General features: G+C 35.3%; 1 protein-coding gene across 2 annotated transcripts in view; it reads right to left on the bottom strand.

The window, feature by feature from the left end:
* Positions 1-5,818: 5,818 nt before the first annotated feature.
* senp7b (SUMO specific peptidase 7b) overlaps positions 5,819-20,486 on the bottom strand; it is a 29,854-nt gene continuing 15,186 nt past the window's right edge. For both annotated transcript variants that reach the window (XM_084417974.1, XM_084417973.1), the window contains exons 10-22: positions 19,529-19,562; positions 16,808-17,017; positions 14,578-14,810; positions 12,641-12,723; positions 11,137-11,253; positions 10,938-11,057; positions 10,639-10,731; positions 9,048-9,184; positions 8,061-8,125; positions 7,870-7,913; positions 7,625-7,693; positions 6,782-6,932; positions 5,819-6,052 (exon numbers count right to left, since the gene is read on the bottom strand). In XM_084417974.1, the coding sequence (XP_084274100.1) occupies positions 5,906-6,052; positions 6,782-6,932; positions 7,625-7,693; positions 7,870-7,913; positions 8,061-8,125; positions 9,048-9,184; positions 10,639-10,731; positions 10,938-11,057; positions 11,137-11,253; positions 12,641-12,723; positions 14,578-14,810; positions 16,808-17,017; positions 19,529-19,562 (1,503 nt within the window). In that variant the 3' untranslated portion in view covers positions 5,819-5,905. The remainder of the gene's footprint in view (positions 6,053-6,781; positions 6,933-7,624; positions 7,694-7,869; positions 7,914-8,060; positions 8,126-9,047; positions 9,185-10,638; positions 10,732-10,937; positions 11,058-11,136; positions 11,254-12,640; positions 12,724-14,577; positions 14,811-16,807; positions 17,018-19,528; positions 19,563-20,486) is intronic.

The following is a 20,486-nucleotide window of genomic DNA, read 5'->3' as shown; positions in this document are numbered from 1 at the left end:
TATTATATGAAGAAGAGGGCTCACTTATCCTGACAAGCAGACCTTTTGCAGTAGCGAGTTCCCCTTATCACTACTACTTTCTTCAGCAGGAAGTTGTGTAAGAGTTTAGGTAACGTTTAACGTTTGGCTTTACATGTGCATGGATGTGTGTCCTGATAGAAAGAGAAAGGAAAGGCTGGAGCAGGTCATCACGGGACATCACCTATTGAATTCAGACAGGCCGCTCGACTCTACTTTTGTGCTTTTTATGTCTGCCATCCAAGCGCAAAAGACAAAGTTAGTGACAGACCGCGACGGTGACATTTCAAGGTTTAATCATTAGACGTTATTTATTGGATAAAATGGTAAATAGTTGGATGCTCGCCCGGCGGATTATCCGGGCGACTGTCCAGAGAGCCGGATAAAGCTGTAATCGTCACAGACACTTCCACTCACATTTACCGTACTTGCCTGATATGATTTGTCAGAAAAGCCACTTACAGTTCATATGCACTTCTTAAATATTTTTGTAGAAAGTCCTGGCTGCTCTTTTCTACTCAATGAACGTGAATGGGGATGGGAGCTATGAAAATGACTATATTCTGTGGAACAAAAACAAGATGTTTATGTTTTTAATGATTATACTGTATATCCAATGTACTGAATATTGTACAGGTTAGTATCATTTATATAATTAGTAATTATATAATTAATTATAATTATTATAATTAATAACAAAAAAGAATAATATAATGATTATTATTGTTATTAATAAAACAAGGATGTGAGTGGCCAAACTATTTTTTATTAATTTTGATGATATAATAATACTACTAATAATTACTATTTAGTATTGTTTATATAATTAGTAATTATATTATTAATTATAATTCATATGAATTTATTATTATTATTATTATTATATCATTTAATTATTTAAAATAGTTTCAGAACTCATTCTTGTTTTAGTTATACAAATTATACTAATATATTAAATAATAATAATAATAATAATAATAATAATAACTATAAAGAAACTATTATTATTATTATTATTATTATTATTATTTATTATGTATTGTTATTAGTATTACTACCACTACTAAAACAAGGATGTGATTGCAACTACTTTTTAAATATCTTATGATGATAATAATAATAATAATAATAATAATAATAACTAAGAATGATTACAAATAAATTATGTAGGCTACTGAATATTGTACATCTTAGTATCATTAATATAATTTCTAATTATAATTATAAATAATTCTGATGATATATTAATACAATAATTAATATATGATCATTATTATTTTTCCTAAAACAAGCATGTTATTGCAAAATTACTTTAAATAACTGATGATTTAATAAAAAAAATAATTCATCGGTAACAATTTATTTGACAGTCTTACACATTACATGTAGTTACCATAGTAATTACTATAAATTGTGCATAATTACATGCAATTAACCTTAAACCTGCCTAATCCTACCCTAACCCTATAGTAAGTACATGTAGTTAATTAATATTACTCAATACTTAAATATATAATTACACTGTAAAGCAGACACCTTAAAACAAAGTGTAAACAATTAATTACATAAATTATTATTACTACTATAAAACAAATATTTAATACAACTACTACTAATAATAATTATTATTATTATAAATTATTTTTAGCAATCAGATCCTTCCTTGTTTTAATTGCTAGGACTGAACCTGAAACCAGTGGCCTAGTTGTCAGAGTAGATTACGGGGTATGAAACAGGAATGAGGGGTGTGTGCAGGATCCCGTCTTTTCAGAGGCTTTAATTCAGCTCTAATCTCAGAGTCTAGTCCAGATTAACTAATCTAGTGCCATTTAGTGTAATGTTGCAGCACTGGGGCCTGACATTGACTAAACCAGGCTACTTCCATTGTCAGACCTGATTAGAGGAAAGCCCAACACAGATCCTAAATCCCACTGCAACATCCCAGTCAGGCAATGACTTAAAGGTCACACACAGAGAGAGAGAGAGAGAGAGAGAGAGAGAGAGAGAGAGAGAGAGAGAGAGAGAGAGAGAGAGAGAGAGAGAGAGAGAGAGAGAGAGAGAGAGAGAGAGAGAGAGAGAGATCAAGGTTAGAGCATTGCTGTCCAGCTATGATGTGGGAGAGTCAGTACAGTTCAATCATGTACTGGAAACAGTGGGGTTCAAAAGTCTTCTATAATGCATTCTATTGCATTCTATATTTTATATATATATATATATATATATATATATATATATATATATATATATATATATATTATCAGCAAATCAATTAGATTGAAAAATGCATTCAAACTCTTTCTAAAAATAAAATTAAATAAAATGTTCAGGGGCCTTTTTAGTGAGGCAAAACATTAAAAAAGGTATAGGGAAGTGGCGATTCTTGTACAGGTACAGCAGTAATCACTTAATTTTCCTTGCGGGAATCCTTCACTATCCTCAGGAATAATCTCCCAGTCAACAACATTTGAATTAGTGAGATGGCACCCTGCAGCTTTAAATCCCATTCCCATCCAAACACCGCCCATCTGCTCCGATCGCCAACACTCTGTCAATCCCACTCCGGTCATGCGTATTCAACCGTATTCCCCAATGAAGGATGAGTTTGATGTATAATACTCATATTGGGATGATATATATACAAAACTGACATATCTGATTTCGTCACATTTTCCGCCATATTGGATTTTGTCCAAAACCCATTTTTGCCAACTAGTCCTAGGATTTTCGCCCGATTGGAACCAAACCAGGGCAGAAATATTCGATGGAGTCAATTTTTTTATTTTCGATTCACCATCGCGACAAAACATTCGAAGTGGGTGTGGCTACTTTAACTCAAATGGCTATAACTTTTGAACGAAATGAGATATTTTCACCAAACTTGGTACACATATGAGCAGAGTTTGGCTGCTTGGTAGCACGAAAAGAGGTATAATTACGCAACCGTTAATCCAAATGACTTGAAAATGGGGACAGTCCCGTATCTTGAAAAACAAATTTGAACACCTATTAGACAAGGTTAACAGAGGCTGATCGGAATGAAACTCGATGGGTCTGTTTGACTCATGAGAATTTTTTACGCATGTGTGTATGATTGTGGTATATTACGTGATGTTTAACACATACATACACACAATATTTATATCATATGTTAGGTCTCCTCATTCTGAACAATTTTGCATCAAGAACCACTAAAGCATGGTCATTTCTCTGCATAGTAAACATAAGTTATTCTATGATAAATATATGAAATAGTAGACTGATGGTGAAATTTCACCCTAAAATCAACAGGAAAAACAAAACAACTCTTTCTATTTTGCATGCTATCATTATTTTTAAGACAATTAAGCATATTACAGCCAAATATGCGTTTTTATATTAGGTTTTATATTCGAACTATTCACATATATAAAATTGACCCTGACACTCTTTGTAATTTTTATTTTCTTTGAAATAGCCACAAATTGCACAGCTAGCAAATGTTTCCATTTACTACTAAATACTTTAATTCTTCGTTGTCATGCATCCAATTAATACAAGTCTAAATCTGTAATTATTTTCTTTGGAAGCAAAACGCACATGTAAAACCAATCAAACCTTTTTCCAAGCGAATGCTTAAAGTAGCGCAGCAGGGGTTGATAATGCCTGTACAGTGAAAGCTAACTTTCATTTTCTTTCAAAAACTTTCATTTCTTTTCATCACTCTCCATTTTGAAAGGTTTCCATTAATGAAAAGCATTTTAAATATATGCCAGGTACTGGATAAATAAAGTTTATTATTTTAGTATGCAGTGAGGGGTCCAGCTGAGCTCTGGCCAACTCACACAAACATTAGAGAAAGCAGGCCGAAGCTTTGTTTCGATTTAATCGCAGACGGTCGTGTTCTCTTGTGCCTCTGGAAAAAGGACTGCTTTTATGTTCTTCTTTTGTCTTTAATGGACCAAATAACTTCATTATGGGGCTTCCAGAACTGCTTGAACTCTCAGGAACACAAACATGCTTGTTTGTAGCGATGGCACTATTGCTTCCAGCTGCGGCTGTCAGGGATATCTATTTAGATTTAGTGATGTTCAGTCAGTAAAAGCATTACGCCGAATAAGATCATTTGGAAATCTGCTGTTAAAACTCCAAGTCTAAATCTGCTAAGGGAACAAGTAAAAAAAAAAAAAAAAAGTTACTTTTCACTATTATTTACAACAGGATCTGCATTTTAATGGTTTAAATAAAAGATTTTTGACTGAGAAGCAAAACATGTCAGTCTCGAGTAACGTGATTCATTTGAGCCACAAAATAAACTTCATTCGGTAAAATAAGTATAATGACCTACGCGAAAAGAATTTAGAACATCTCGAGCACATTTTATTATTACCCAAGCATAGTTCAGCCCTTATGCATGTTATCACGTCCGTCAAAAACCTAGGCTTGTTGTCGGTTGGTTATACACTGCTGCTGTTGATTATTATTAGTAAGTATGGACTTGCTACTGATAATATATGCACAGACACGCTGCTGTGACTTCATGAATAAACATGCATCGATCCTGTAGCAGATCTAGGCAGGTGGAGCTGGGGGAGGTGGAGGGGTTCAGAGGAACTCTGATAGCGCACTGCAGGACTAGCTTTACAGCAAATACTGAACCAGACCGTTTAAATGTTGAGAAAGCAATCTCATTGGATGCAGGATCAGCAGAGGCCAATCATCCGCCATGCGGATATGATGTCATAGCTTGCAGATTGCATGTAAAGGACCTCTGCGCCCTATAGAGTTTCATGACTGAAGTATATATGAAGAGCTCTTTTCCAAAACGCGATAAATGCCATTTAAAAAAAAAAAAAAAAAGAATTTGTCATGTCATGTACTGAACCTATTCACTGCTCCATCAGCGTTTCATGCCAAATCGCTATATTTCCTTGTTTAAAATGTACTGCAAGATGCAGTTCCTTTCCAAACCGCGATAAGCGCCAAACCTATTTTTAGCCTAAACGCGATACATCCTCTGGTCTAATCAGAATTCTCTCTCTCTCTCTCTCTCTCTCGCTCGCTCGCTCACCCTCAAATCACTCGCGCGTATCGCGCCAGATGCTCAATTGGCTCATTCGCGCCGCAGGACCTCTAGACGCACGTAAACACGTCTTTACATTGACTAAACATGAAAATTAAAAACTTGCGCCAGACGCTCTATTTGCGTTTGGTGTGAACACCACTCACTCACACAAGGTCATGTCGTGATTTGTTTTATGTAAAGTGGATAACGGTTCTACTTTTTATGGGTTCGACACTTTACTGAATGCCAATGTATTTATTACTGACTTTTTTTTTTTCTTTTCTTTTTTAAGACAAACCATCAATTTTTGGAAAAAATGTATGGATTTATAGCGTTTTGAAAAAAAATGGATGGATTTATAGCGTTTAAAAGAAAAAAAAGAAAAAACTTTGAATTTATAATCAACAATATTGTTGTTTGATTTAATAATCATTGTTCAACATGTTCAGACTGAGCCAAAAAAAAACATTTTAACAGGATAAATTGAATATTCACAAAATGTGTGGGTCTAGGTGAAAAATGTAACTATTTAAATGGATTTATAGCGTTTTGGAAAAGAGCTCCTCATATGTATGTATGTATGAGGTATTAAAATAAGAAATTCAAACTCAATTTAAAATATTCAACTTTTTTTTATTCAAGTAGACTAAATTTTTGTGCAGAAATCAATAAAACGGATGAAATTGAAGTCACGTTTAAAAGCCATTTTAATACAAATAAATACAAAGTTAAATTATAAATATATCCTTTATCTTTTAATCAGTAAAAAACAACAAAAACAAACAAACAAAATGACAGGCCCTAATTGTTGTTTGTATACACCGACAGGACATTTTCCCGCTGTTTTTATTTGAGGCTGTGCTCAGCCCCGCCCCCTTGTCTCCGGTACAGCTGCAGCACCAGCTCCCGCAGCTCCCTCCTCTTCATGCGCACCTGATTCCGTGGAAACCAATGCTCCAATCGCAGAGGGAGGTCAAAGTGAACCACTGGATTCTGAGTGGAGAAAGTTTCACAAATCAAGGACCGATTTATGGCTTATCGCTATTGAGTCGGCACTTATTTTGAATGAGTATTTACTTCACGACCGCTAAAAAATACGTCCTATATAGTATGATAGTTATCTGGATGTACTACATTCGCCATGTTGTCATTATCACGCGACCTATCAGTATCAGTTGCGTCGCTTCCCTGCCATTCATAAATCCTCTCCCGTGGCCTCATGGGATAGTAAAGTGTCCATCGTATCCACACTTCAGAATCTCGCAGGAAGTAGTAGGTCATCCGGGGACTTTTGCCTACTCTGTGAATTCGGACATACTTCATTTGTCATATACTGTTTTTCGCCTACTATATAGTATATAGTTTCCGCATAGGATTGGTTTGCGATGGTTCAACTAATTACATACTTAAAAGTATGTAGTTTTCCATTTCTAGCGCAGTACATGCTTTACTACAAACTGGTGCTCAGGTCAAGGCTGCAAACAAAACAGGTGCAACTTGAGTTCCTGAGATCCCAATCTCTTACTTGCGTTACTGAACGGCTGAGCGCAAAATGTCAGGCAACTTGAATGACCAGCGTTTCTCTAGTGCTGTAACGTTAGACTGTACTTTGACATTTAGAACTGAGGGAACTAAAAAGCACTGACGCGGTACAAAAAGCACCACGTAGGCGAGGTATCGGGCGAAAGCCAACATTTTGCTATCAGCTCAGTATGAAGGTACCTGTAGGAAGCTCTCCACGTACTGCAGCAGGTACAGGCCACAGTCGCTGCTGTTGTCCTGGAGCGGGACCCTGGAGAGACTCCCACTTAAGCTCTCACTGGTAAAAGTTCGAGCGCTTCCTTTCCGAACCTCCCATTCCACCTGGAGGTACCTGAGGGATGACATCACAGGGAAATCACAGGGATGTAGTTATCTGACATGATTGAACACAGTTAAACCTGTTCAAGCTAGGGCAGAACGATATACCAAAAAAAATCTATTAAAAAAAATCAATATTGCATATGGCTTAGTGTGATTGTCAAATTGTGCAGGCTGCAATTTAATAAATACATGCATATGCGCTACATATCAGAGTGAAGCGTGGTATTTAAGCGTGTAAATGAACACAAGCTTCACTCTGAAACCAGCAGTGCATATTTTTATTTGCTGGGAACTCGTCAAAATAAATATTAATGCTGCGAAATGAATAAATTGCATTTCTCAATTTTTTTTTTTACAGGGCTATACTGTTTATATAGATATAAATAGTTCAATAGATTTTTTTTTTTTTTATAAATCACAATAAAATCTATTTTTATTATTTTAGTCATATTGAATTGGTCAAAAACTGTGGGAAAGTGGCCTATGAAAACTCAAGAAAATAGTTTTTTTTTAATAATAAATCACAAAATTTGAGTATTTTATTATTATTTTATAGTAATATTGAACTGGTCAAAACAGTGGGAATGAGGCCTATAAAAAGTATGAAAATATCTCAGAAATACAGTTAAACATGAATACAAATAACAGCAATTGCATTAATCCATTCCCGTAATTGTTATTGCATTCCGGTGAATGACTCACTCTCGTAACAGTGTGTAGATCCGCTGGTGGTAAGACAGCTTTAGAGAGTCCATGACCAGAATACAGGGCCTGAGGTTCAACCGGGGAAACAGACAAAACAGAGGATCAGATAACAGGATCAGGAAACCATCTCACCCCGAGGAGCCCTCTTTTAGCACGGCAGGCTAATACAGTGTCGTGAAGAAGTATGTGACCCCATGATATTTGCCCCCTGAGATCAAGATCGAGAGATTGAAGATTTTTACCTCCTGCAGACGGTCTCTTTTGTGCAACTGTGTGCTGTGCAGTCCTAAAAAAACACACAAAGACCCATCAGATTCCTTCATGCTGTTTTACTGTACATGAAAATCAGTTAATAAACTCAAACTGTAACGTCAATCCAAAGATTGACTGATGATATCTGAGTATTTAAAATGTGTGTGTGTAGTGAGATTACCGGTAGGTCGTGTGATCTCGGCTCACTGGGTTTCAATCCCTTTCCTTTTGGCTGCTGTGAATTGTCTGGAATTACAGAAAAGAAACGTTATCAAAAATACATATTTTTTTATTTGTCTTTTTTGTTGTTGTCTGTTCTGAAAGTCGGTTTCTCTTTACGATAAGGGCACAAAATATATGTTCTTTTGGAGTGAGAACTATTAGATATGTTTAATAAAATATTTTATTGTTTAACAAAAAATGACTAATGACTAATAGAGAATAACTTCAAAATGTATAATTAGTCTAACAACAATGGCACACGCACACACACATTCTTGTACATCTATCTTTATGAGGACATTCATGGACACAATGCAATCTCTAGCCACTTACCCATCACAACTAAGTGCCTAACCCGAACCGTTACCCTAAACCGACCCTTAACCTAATTATAACCTTATCCCTAAAACCAAGTCTTGATTCTCAAACAGGCCTTTAAAGGGGTCTCAGAAAGTGAGGACCGGCCAAAATGTCCTCACTTTACTCTCTTTGTCCTCACTCCAATGGTCTCAAACTGGTCCTCACAAAGATAGTTGTACAAGTACACACACACACACACACACAACCCTGTTACTGTTCAATTTTCCCTGAAATTCTGACCTACGAACTGATATCTGAAATAAATATTAACATTATTTAATTTTTTGATGTAATCATTATTTTGTAAATGCTATAGTTAGTAAATAATTATTTAAAGAACACATTTTTTATAAAAAAAAAAAGTAAATACAAATATTTTGTTACACAAAGTGTACAGTTAATTGCATTCATCAACCTCAGATATTGAACTCTGTTACCAATTACATTTTTTTATAAAAAATAAATAAAAAAAGGGATAGCATAATCAAATTTAATAATCAATTCAACTTCAACCTTGGTAAAAAAAATTAAATATTTAAATAAAATCATATATAAATACATACATGCATACATATTTGAATGATACCTCTTTGACATTCCCCTGCTGAGCTCCCTTTGGCTGTCTGGCTCCCATCCCGGGACACCGGGCCTTTGTCTCTCCACTGTACGTACTGAGTCCGTTCCAGACCGGGGAAACAGATCACCACGAGGTACCAGTGAGCCCTGGACAGACAGTAAACAGAGAAAACAGCAGAGGAAGTGGAAGTCAGTGATCTGGATAGCAGTAGGTCTGGATACTGATACCGCTGAAAAAACAACAACATTTGTTCTTCTTTTGCTGTTATTCAATATAAACATAATATTTCTGCATCTGCTCTGAAATGACAAAAAAATAAATAATATTTACCTACATATATTTCAACTAAAACTATTATGCTATAAAATAACTATAAAATTATATACTAACTAATTTGAATCTGCTCAAATTCATAAGAAATATTAACATTTAATGTATTGAATGCTAAATAATGAATGTATTATTAAACAATATATTATATTATGGCATGCAAGATTTTTTTAAGATACATTTAAATGGATCATTTGTTAATGTACGTTACGATACTAAGGATTGCTCATGCTAATTTGCCGCATGAAAGTGCATTCAAATATGAAAATGAACAATTCACCAGCACAATCATTGTGAAAACACTGTGCATATTTGCTATTTCAACCAGTCCTAGAACAAGTAATCCCTGAACTGGGAGAATGGACATCCCCAAGCTTTGTGAATCATCTGTGTGCCGTGTCCTACGTATGCGAGTGTGTGCATGTACGTTTCAGTGAATGTCCTAATGTGCCAATTTGCTTTTATGAGAACACTGAGTACGATGTCAGAATTCCCTGTTCCCTCCCTATTAGAATTACAGACTTGTTTGACCTTGTTAAAGTGATTTATCCTCTCGTACATAAAGCACGATCCATTATCCTCCACTGTTCTTGGATATTAAACAACGCTGAACATCTAAATGGGGCTTCCTCGTTCAGCTTGGTCATAAAAAAAAGAAAGAACAGTCTGTAACGCGAGTTTGAGATTTCCTAACTATGTGTGAGGATTTGTTGATAGTCTCTATTAGTTTAGTCTCATTTCACTTGTTAGGAATTTGCTCTGTTCCAAAACATCAAGTTTCTGGAATTATTGATTATAAATAAACATACACACTACTGTTCAAAAGTTTAGGGTCAGTAAGATTGTTTTTTTTTTATATATAAAGGAATACTTTTATTCAACAAAGACGCATTAAATTGATCAAAAGTGACAGTAAGCACAACATTGATAATAATAATTAATGTTTCTTGAGCATCAAATCATCATATTAGAATGATTTCTAAAGGATCATGTGACACTGAAGACTGGAGTAATGATGCTGAAAATTCAGCTTTGAATGCATGAATAAATTAGCCAACATTTTAAAATATATTCAAATAGAAAACAGTTATATATATATAATATTTCACAAAATTTGATTATATAAATGCAGCCTTGGTGATAAAAAATTATATATCTACATCTCTCTCTCTCTCTCTCTCTCTATATATATATCTATCTATCTATATTCAGATATTTGGTGCTAATCTGAATCGTGCACGTGTGTTTTACATTTAAATTCCCCACTTACTCCTGATTAACGGGTATAAAAAGGTAGTCTTTGCTAAAGATGTCCACGTGACGGGTCCATGTTCTCACTCTCTGATGTCGTCTGTGTGGGGCTCTGTCGGAAAACACCACATGGACATTCCCATCAGCATGAAACTCACAATTTAGCAAGGAATTTAGGAAACTTTAACATTAGGGTGTACCGTCACTTTAAATGCTTATACTGGATTTAAAGAGACAGTACACCCAAAAATGAAAGTTCCTTTAGTGATTCTTGCTGGAAACCAAAGACTGTCAAAAGGTCTTTGAGTGATTTCTTACGTGCTGCCGGTCTCTTCCGGGCAGCTAGTGTCTTTTCGAGTAAGTTGTTTGTAGAAGAAGCTGCTGAAGATGTGAGATCTTTCGGCCACATCCTTGTCGGCTCTTTCCAACAGAAGGTACCTGAAGGGAGTATTCAGTAGTAGGGTAAGGGAAAATATTACATCACGTTTCACAAGCTCAGAAGTACCGTTGGACTCACTTGAGGTAGAAGTCGATGATGACGTCGTTGAGAAACTCGCCATCCTTGAGGCACTCCAGGTCCTCGGTTGTCACTGTAATGCCGCCCTTGGAGGGGGGAGGTGGGTACTGGATCAGCCTGGTGGAAAATTTTCAAACAAACTGTAACTTCAGCTTCCAAAAATACAATCCTCTTTGCTAATCATGACATATCAATATTGACTTACAAATTAAATCTTAATTTCACTGCCCGTATGGAAACTTCAACAACTTGATGGAAAGTTAGTGGTATGGAAACCTCTCAAAAGGGCCAGGGAACGTCAACGTTTGGGTTCCAGCTACTGAGCTTATGGCTTAATCATTGCTTTCAGAAGAGAAATTAAAGGTGAAATATGTCATTTCTGCACCTCTAGTGGCACCAAAAAGAATTGTAAAAAATAATGGCAAGTTAAAACGAGTTTTAAACACTTCCTCGTCTTCCATTGTGCGGATAAACAGGCAGTCGAATCGAACCTAAAACTAAGGTAAGTCAATCAATATAAATAAATATGTATGTTTTATTTGAAACACAAATTGGTAATTTAACCAGTGTTTATCATATAACGGGACGCATTCACCTTTCTAAAGACTGGTTGTAAATTAGAAGATTAAGACATTTTAAAACAATGTGCATATAGTTGTGTGTAATGTTTTTTTTTTGCTTTAGTAAATATTTATGCAGGGATAATGTATTTTTGTAGGCAAAAACCCAGAAATGAGTTAAAATTTTAGCCCTTCCGAGTCCATCGTCCCAAAGTCGATGGGATTTTTGAATGGGTTTTTGGTTAAATGGCTGAAATAAGGTCTGTGGTGAACATAAGCTCACGTTACTTTCACGTTTTTTTTTTTCTATGGCATAAAATACATCAGTAATACCTAAAGATTTTACTTGTTGTCAGGGACATTAATCATCATCAACAAGTAAACTCATCTTCTCACTAGTCCACTCACTAGCATCGTTATGTGTACCGTATGTATGCCACTAGAATAACACTCTTGCAAACTATTATAATGCAAACATTCAAGGAATTATTTTTAAAAATATGAGACTGAAAGAGTTGTTGAAGCTTAACGACGGTGACGTTGAAGTCGTGCGACCCTAGAGTAGTTTGTTTTTAGTCTACGTTTAGCTTTTTACTTCTGGCGATTGCATTTAGGCTTCAAAATTCTGAAGTCGTGTTCATTTGTGAAGATTATCATGATGAATAAAACATGCAAGAATCATAAACTTTTCTTGATCACAGAGCTGATTTTCGGCAATAATTCAAAAACCATTGAAAAAATCCTATTGAGTTATTGTCGAGGGAACCAAGATGATGCGAACTTCCAGGCTGACCTACAAAAATACATTACTTAAGCACTCTATATCACATTTTTGTATTATTTTAAATGAGTCTGTATACATGAAAATATATAGCTGCCTTTATATTTTAGGAAATACAGTATCATCATATTGGGGGGTGCTTGGCATTAAACATCAACAGTACCTGCGGGCTAAGCTCTGTTGGCGGCTGTTGCTCCGGAGGGGTCTCCTGACCGTCGGCAAGCTGCTGGTCCCACTCACGTTCTCCTGTTGGGGAAAAGTGAACAGGGTCAGATCACTCTTAACAGTTGGTGGTACTCCAAACACCTGTGGTTGGAGAACCCGAACCTACTGACCTTCTCATTAGCTTCGGTTTCCACTCGAGCATGCAAATGGCATTGGATTTTGTTGAAAAGAGGATTGTAAATATGGGTTGGGAAAATGTAAAGAGAGCAAACATGATATACTCAAAGTGGCAGTGGCGATATGGGTTCAGAAAAAGGAAAAGGAAAAGTGAGAAGAGCGACGCCATGTGCTCTCTTTAGGGCGGATAGCCGGGCTCCATTTCTGTTGAGCGCTGAGCCAGATCATAAAACGCAAGAAAAGAAAGAAAGGAGAACGCGTCTGAGGTGGCCTACTTCCATCGCTGCCAGCTGGCAACCATCAAAAGCGAAAAAGAACGTGTCACACCCCAAGAGGCCTGACGCCCACACGCAGATGTTGCCCCAAAAAAGACCTACATGCGTACTAAAGTTGTAGTACCCACAAATTGCAGCAGCCGTGGGCCCACGCACACGTAATATAGACTCTGGAGAGAGTGACACAATGGCCACTTCCACAGATCCAGAGAGAAAGGGAACTGCTCAGCTACTATCCCTAAAAGCAGCCAACTTTCCTTCTCCGTCTCATATCTACACACCAACACAGCCTCCATGGACCATGGCTAACCTCACTCCTGCTCTTATATTGGGCCGTATAATTCCTCTGGTGCCTCTATCATGCCTGCACTCAAGTTCCTGCCAATATCTGGCCAACCCATTGAACACTGGAAGAGGAAGCAATGGAGAGGGGCATAGGAATGGATAGATGGACAAAAAAATGAAGGCATGAGGGAATGAATGAATGTATTATTGGACAAAGAAACTGAAGGAGGAATGGATAAATGAATAGATGGACAAAATAAAGGAAGAATGATGAAAGAAACTGAAGAGCAGATGGATGGACAGAATAAAAAAAGAATAGATAAATGGATGGATGGATAGAAGGATGGACAGAATAATGAATTAAGGATGAAACACTGAATGGATGGACAGAAAAAAGAAAAGGACCAAGATGGATGGATGGAAAAAATGAATAATGGAAGAAAGAAACGGATGGATGGATGGACGGACAGAAAAAAGGAACAGATGATGCACTGGTGAATGGACGAATGGATGAATGGATGGACAGGCAGACAAAAGAAAAGAAAGGATAGGACAGACAAGATGGATGGATGGAAAAAAAATAAAAATGGAAGAAAGAAATGGATGGACGGACAGAAAAAAAGAAACAGAAGATGCACTGATGAATGGATGAATGTATGGACAGACAGACAAAAGAAAAGGAAGGATAGGATAGACAAGATGGATGGATGGATGGATAATAATGGAAGGAAGAAACGGATGGATGGACAGAAAAAAATAATAGATGGAAGGACAGACGGATGGACAAAAGAATTGATGGACAGACTAAAGCATGGATGCCAGGAACAAAGGAACAGATGGATAGACGGACAACCAATGTTTGGATGGATGGATTAAAAAATAGATGAAATGATGGGCAAAACAATGAATGGATGCATGGATAAAATAATGGATGGATGGACAAAAGGATGGATGGATGGATGGATGGATGAACGGACAATAAAATCGATGTTTGGAAGGATGGGTGGATTAAAGAATGGATGAAATGATGGATAAACAATGGATGGATGGATGGATGGATGGATGGATGGAAAGACAAATAAATCGAAGTGTGGAAGGATGTATGGATGGATAAAATAAGGACCGGATGGAATATATTAGATGGAAGGACCAACAAAGGAATGAATGAATGGATGGACAGACGGATGTGTGAGCTGACCTTTGCGGTGTCCTGTCCAGCGTCCTTCACGTTTTGTCCCAGCAGTGAGAGGAGGTGTTCGCCCCGTGGGTGATAATGAAGCTGATTCAGCCCATCCGCCCAGGACAGAGCGTTACTCAAAGTTTCCTGACCGTATTTCAGGCCAATCACGTCCATGAGGGACGCCAACAGGGCCGTCTGAAGATCCTCTAACTGACCCGTCAACACCAGCAGGACAAAAGGACAGGCCTGTCCTGGAAAAACAATAGAAGAATATAAACCACATTTGTTCATTTCTTTTTCTTTTTTTTATTAATTGAGATTGTTTCATTTGATTTGTTTGTCTGCAGCATTTAACTCCGATCAGATGGTGGATGATCCATCTAGAAATGCTCACTGGGTGGCCAAAATTAATAATAATAATAAAAAAAAGTTTGCTAACACACATACACGCCACATAATAGAACTCCAAACACATGAGCACCAGACTGAATGAATTAATCTTTTAATGGCCGCCGATCACACACACACACACACACACACACACACACGCACTGCAGGTAATGCCTGTATGTTAATGCTTTAATACTGGTTGACGGCTCGTCACACAAGCTTCGATAACCGCATGGTGCCATTAAAACTGGCTGCGCTCTCATTACAGAGATCAAGGGTGTGTGTATAATGTGTATACTAAGCAGGGCTTGATACATGGTGATAATCAAAGCCAATTAGAAAATAGGGTTAGATGTTTAATATACAGTTATGAGTGGCAGGATTTTGGACCACTGTTCAATGTCATTATTATCATTAATAAATGTATTGGTATGCTGTTTATTGTATAAATGTTAATTATTGAACATGTTATTGAAAATAAATCACAATAAAGAGTATAACAGCTTGTTAGTATAGCTGTTTACAGTAGGATTGTACTGTATATTTCTGATTAAAAAAAAACATTAAAATACATTTTTTAATAATAATAAACATTATTATTATTATTATTATTATTATTATAAAAAATAGATTACAATACTAATTCATTTCTTCATTTTCAAAAGGTCAAACTTTTATTTTGGCAGAATACCGCAGGGAGCCCTTAAAGCTTCTATTTTGTTGACAAAAGCCGGTTTATAAGTGCTTCTCATGACAAGTTTGGGAAGATATTTGGTGCATGTTGCGTTACCAAATGAGTAAGTTCACTAAGTGAACTTTTACATTTACTGTGAACTGAGACGCTTTGAGACGCTGAAAACATCGACTAATGAGCGGTTTGTGTGTAAAAGAACACAGTGCCACACTTCACTCTGAAACACGCAGCGCACATAACTACTGAATTAAATCGATTTGATAAATCACACTAAGCCGTATAGCGATTTCATTTTTATTTGGATTAATCAGCCCTTATTTATCATTAATTAGCCCTAGTTTAAAGTTTCAGAGTAACATCGCAACTTGGCGCATTAATATAAAAACATATATTAAGAATACAACTTATAAAAATGATTATTAAATATTTTAAAAACTATGAAAAATTGATTTATTTAAGATTTTAGAACCAGATCTGCTTTAAAATGTTCATTTTAGCACAACTACAACAGTGCAATAGCTACAACTACATATTTGATGTCTACTATATACATTATGTGCCATATTTATGGTATTCATTTATAGTCATTAGTGAAATGTTTACCTTATTTTGTTTCTTGCTTACACAAGATAGTAAATATGACTTTGATATTCATCAAGACAAGCCTAAAGTTTGACACATGCACAATGCAACTGATTTTCTATACTCTACAAGATGTGAGAGGGCAGCACTGAGTCGTATCATTTACAAGACATTCGCTCTGAACGATAGAAGAAGAAAAGTAATGGATCCGCAGTCGCATGCAAAGTTTACAACAAGAACCAAAACAAAAACGGTTCATATACTGCTTTGTTTTGTTTTTGGAACAGCGTGTTGTTTTGTATCGTTCGTTCTGCACTCTTCTTCGACTACTGCACAATACGACTACTACATATTGCCACCTAGTGGATGCTTCTGTCTTAACATTCACCTTGTGCAAGCACTTATGTATGCGTACCATCCACGTAAACAAAAAATGGGCAAAAATGGCCCTTCGCGGGCAATTAATGACAAAAATTACGTTGCGCGCGGACCATCGTGGAACGGGGACGGGCAAAGTATTCTTTGGGCTTAACTGCAGCTCATGTGGATCCATTCCAAGAAATCTCCAGTACAGGCCCTCACCTGAAGTGTGTACTGTGTGCAGCACAGACAGCTCTTTCTGAAGAAGCCTGGATTGAGCATCCGACACCACGAGGAAGAGGAGAGAAGGGGCGGGCTCTTCCGTGCTCGATAACAAACCGCCGTCACGGGACAGTCCGCCATCCCACACGCCGTACAAGCACAGCTGAGAGCATGACACGCTAACGGCTACCTCACCCTCCCCATCCACACCTACAAATACAAGAAACAAGCAGGATTATTTCACTTTGGTTACAGATATTTTAAATATAGTTTGACGAATCTTTGCTAAAAAGTAAAAACAAAACTGTTGAGTAAATGATTCAATGATTTGCTCAAAACATGCAAAAAGACACTTGTTGCAACAGCCGATGTAACCTGAAAAAAAAAAACACTGAACAAATTTTGACTCAAAAAAGATGGAACGAATCAGTGATCAACACCATTACTAGTCAGGGCCAGATAGAATTATACTTAGAATTTTACTTTAAGTGAACATTTGTGGTCTATTTTCCTGTTGTTTTCCGGTTTATTTTGTTAAAGTCGACTTAAAATCAAAATTGGCCTATTTACAAAAAAAATATATTTTGATATTTAATCAAAATGTATTAATTAACAAGCTCGTCCTCCAAAATGACTAGCCTGTTCCGTGGACGTCACTCAAGCTGTGTCCAAACATCACACACACTAAGTAACTACAACATTTTATGACCAATGAACTTTGCAATGTTAAAAAACTATGCTCTATGCAGTATAATGTGTGTATGAATGAAATCTGGACGTACTACATTCATCATGTTGTCATTGTAACATGACCTACACATTCACAACTTCTCTCCCTCCTTTTGGAATTTCGTTAGAAATAGTAGGTCTAAACTCTTAAAAGTTGGTCATACTACTTTTTGCTCGTACTGATTTTTTGCTTACCATATAGTAGGCATTTTCTAACGCAGAGTTAGACTGCACGTGTTAATTATTAAAGCATAATGCTAACCAACAGCCAAATAGCTACTTAGCCACTGATTTAACAAACTAGAAATGGTACATTCTAGTACGGAACACCAATTTGTTGCGATCTAAAGTGCCACCATATATTTTCTCTTGTTAAATATCCTCTTTCCCTCAGAAAGCCACTAACCTATCCCGAAGGCTGCTTAACTTGGCACAAATGATGTGTTGTATTGTCTCTGGAGTGGGTAGCTTATGTACAAAGACCATAGAAAGCTAAGAATAGAGAGAGCCACTTGTCTGAAACCCTCATAAGCATCTTATAAGCATCTTATACACACACAGGTGCTCTATTGAACACATTCAGTAATACTGGGATGACTAAAGTCACGCAAATACGTTCTCTGCTCTTCCTCTGTCTCACACACATAAATAGAGCTTTAATCTGAGCCGTCTTAACGGGAGAGGAGGGAGAGAGAGAGAGAGAGGGTCACAGACAGTTGAGGAGAGCTGTCACCCGGGACAAAACAGGGTGAAGGGTCAAAGAACTCTGCAGTCTGCTGGATGCTGATCCAATGAGCGAATCGGGTGTAATTACACTTCTGGGCCACATGGGGCAGTCTTTGCATATAAACTATGTATAAATCATTAGAAATGCTCACTGGATGTTTAAATTGTAAATCATTATTACACTAACTCACTCTTCTCTTTGCTAACATGCACGTGTCGTACAATATAATGTGAAACACCTGCTTAGACGAGTCTAGTTTTCAACGCTCTTCCCCGCTTGAGCACCAGACTGAATAAATTAGTCCTTTACAGTAATGGTCACACACACACTTACAGTTAAAGTTATAAAGTTACAAAAAAACTTTTTAAAAAAGTTACAAATATATATTTTATATAATTATATAATTATAAATAATTATTAAATAAACTATTAAATTATTAAATCACTATGTTCACATTTATAATTTTAAACTATAATTGTAGTATTTTTTACATTTATTATTCAATATTCATAAAAAAAAAATTATATATATATATATATATATATATATATATATATAAACATTTTTTTATTGTATAACTAAAATGTAAATATATTATCAAATAATTATTAAATAAATTATGAAATAATTTTATTTTACATAGGTGTAAGCATATTAGCAAATAAATAATTACATCATTTTATATTTATAATTAAACTATCATTTGAATTTTTTAACATTTACTATTTGATATTCATTTTTAAAATATTTTTCAAAATGATATAAGATGAAAATATGTTCATCTTATACTTTACTCGATACTCTGGTTAAATATCAAATAATTATCATACAAATTATTAAATACATTATTCCATAAAATAATTAAATTTAACATTTACCATTTACCAATTAATCAATTTTACATGTATTATTTAATATTCATTTTAAAGTTATTTTTAAAATATTATTTTTATAGTATACAATTCGGTGTAAATATATAAAATTAATAATGCATTAAATATGTTAAATATTAATAATACTTATAAGTATAATAAATATAATTAATTATTACATACTTTTATAATTAGCCTTATATTGTATTAGTATTATTGTTAATTACCATTTAGTATTTTGATTTATTAATTATTTCAAAAGTATTTATTAACTTAGATGTTGATGGTCAGGTATCTTCTTTCTAGCTTGTTCTTTCTCCTCATTTCTCAATCCCTATAATTTGTTTTCTAAAAAAACACATCAACAACATATTATTATTACTTGTAAATACCTTTCAGTGGTACAGAGATTCCTTCATCTGTGATCTATAAAAGAAAGAGGGAAAACATTACATTAAAAGAAAAGCCAAACATGGACGGAACAACAAAAGGACAAAGTCTGTCCATATAACAGATTGAAGATATAAAAGAGTTATTCTGCCACAGATGGAAAAGCAGAAAGGAACAAAGTCACATAACAAGTGGTTAATGAAACCAAACCAGAGCAGAGGACGTTCACGCTGGGATTCGTTCCGATAAAGACAACAAACGCTTGACACTTTCTGTCCGTTCCAAAAGTGAGCTTCCTCGCTCCTACACTGGCTGTTTGCTTTTCCAAACTGATGCTGATGCCAAACTATACGCATTAATATTCAACATGAAGCAGGATAAATGTATAGAATAGACTAAATTTGTGTTAAATATACAGGCGTGTAACAAGGCATTTCTTTTCTTGATATGAATGAATGAAAAGTCCTACATTCATGTTTCAATATTAAAATATGACTTTTAAATCTTAATTTGTTTTTGTAAGGCAAAAATGCATAATTTCTTGTTTTATTTGTTAGTGCACAAAATTGAAATTATATAATTTACATGAAAAATAAATGCGCCAATTAATGATCATTTTGAATTTGCAAAAATTGCTTGTGATCAGATTAATTGACAATCACATATTTTCCAAATAGTTTTATTAAAAATAATGTAAATATTATTTTAAACTACTGTGTGTATCTGTTGTAATACATTATATATATTTGTATTTTTTTTCTTACTTTGTCAACCATCTTTTTTTGCTAAGCTAAGCTTTTTTTTTTTCTTACTATCCAAAATCTTGGATGTTTTTTTTCCTGAGATCATATTTTTTTATATAATATTTTAATTATTATCATTATTATTATTATTATCCACCATCTTGGATGATTTTTACCGAGATCATATTTTTATATACTATTTTTAATAGTATCATTA

The sequence above is a fragment of the Rutilus rutilus genome (assembly GCF_951802725.1).
Source record: "Rutilus rutilus genome assembly, chromosome: 8".
In the NCBI taxonomy this organism is placed as follows: Eukaryota; Metazoa; Chordata; class Actinopteri; order Cypriniformes; family Leuciscidae; genus Rutilus; species Rutilus rutilus.
Note: the sequence above shows the minus strand (reverse complement) of the source record. Positions and strands in the feature narration are given on the sequence as shown.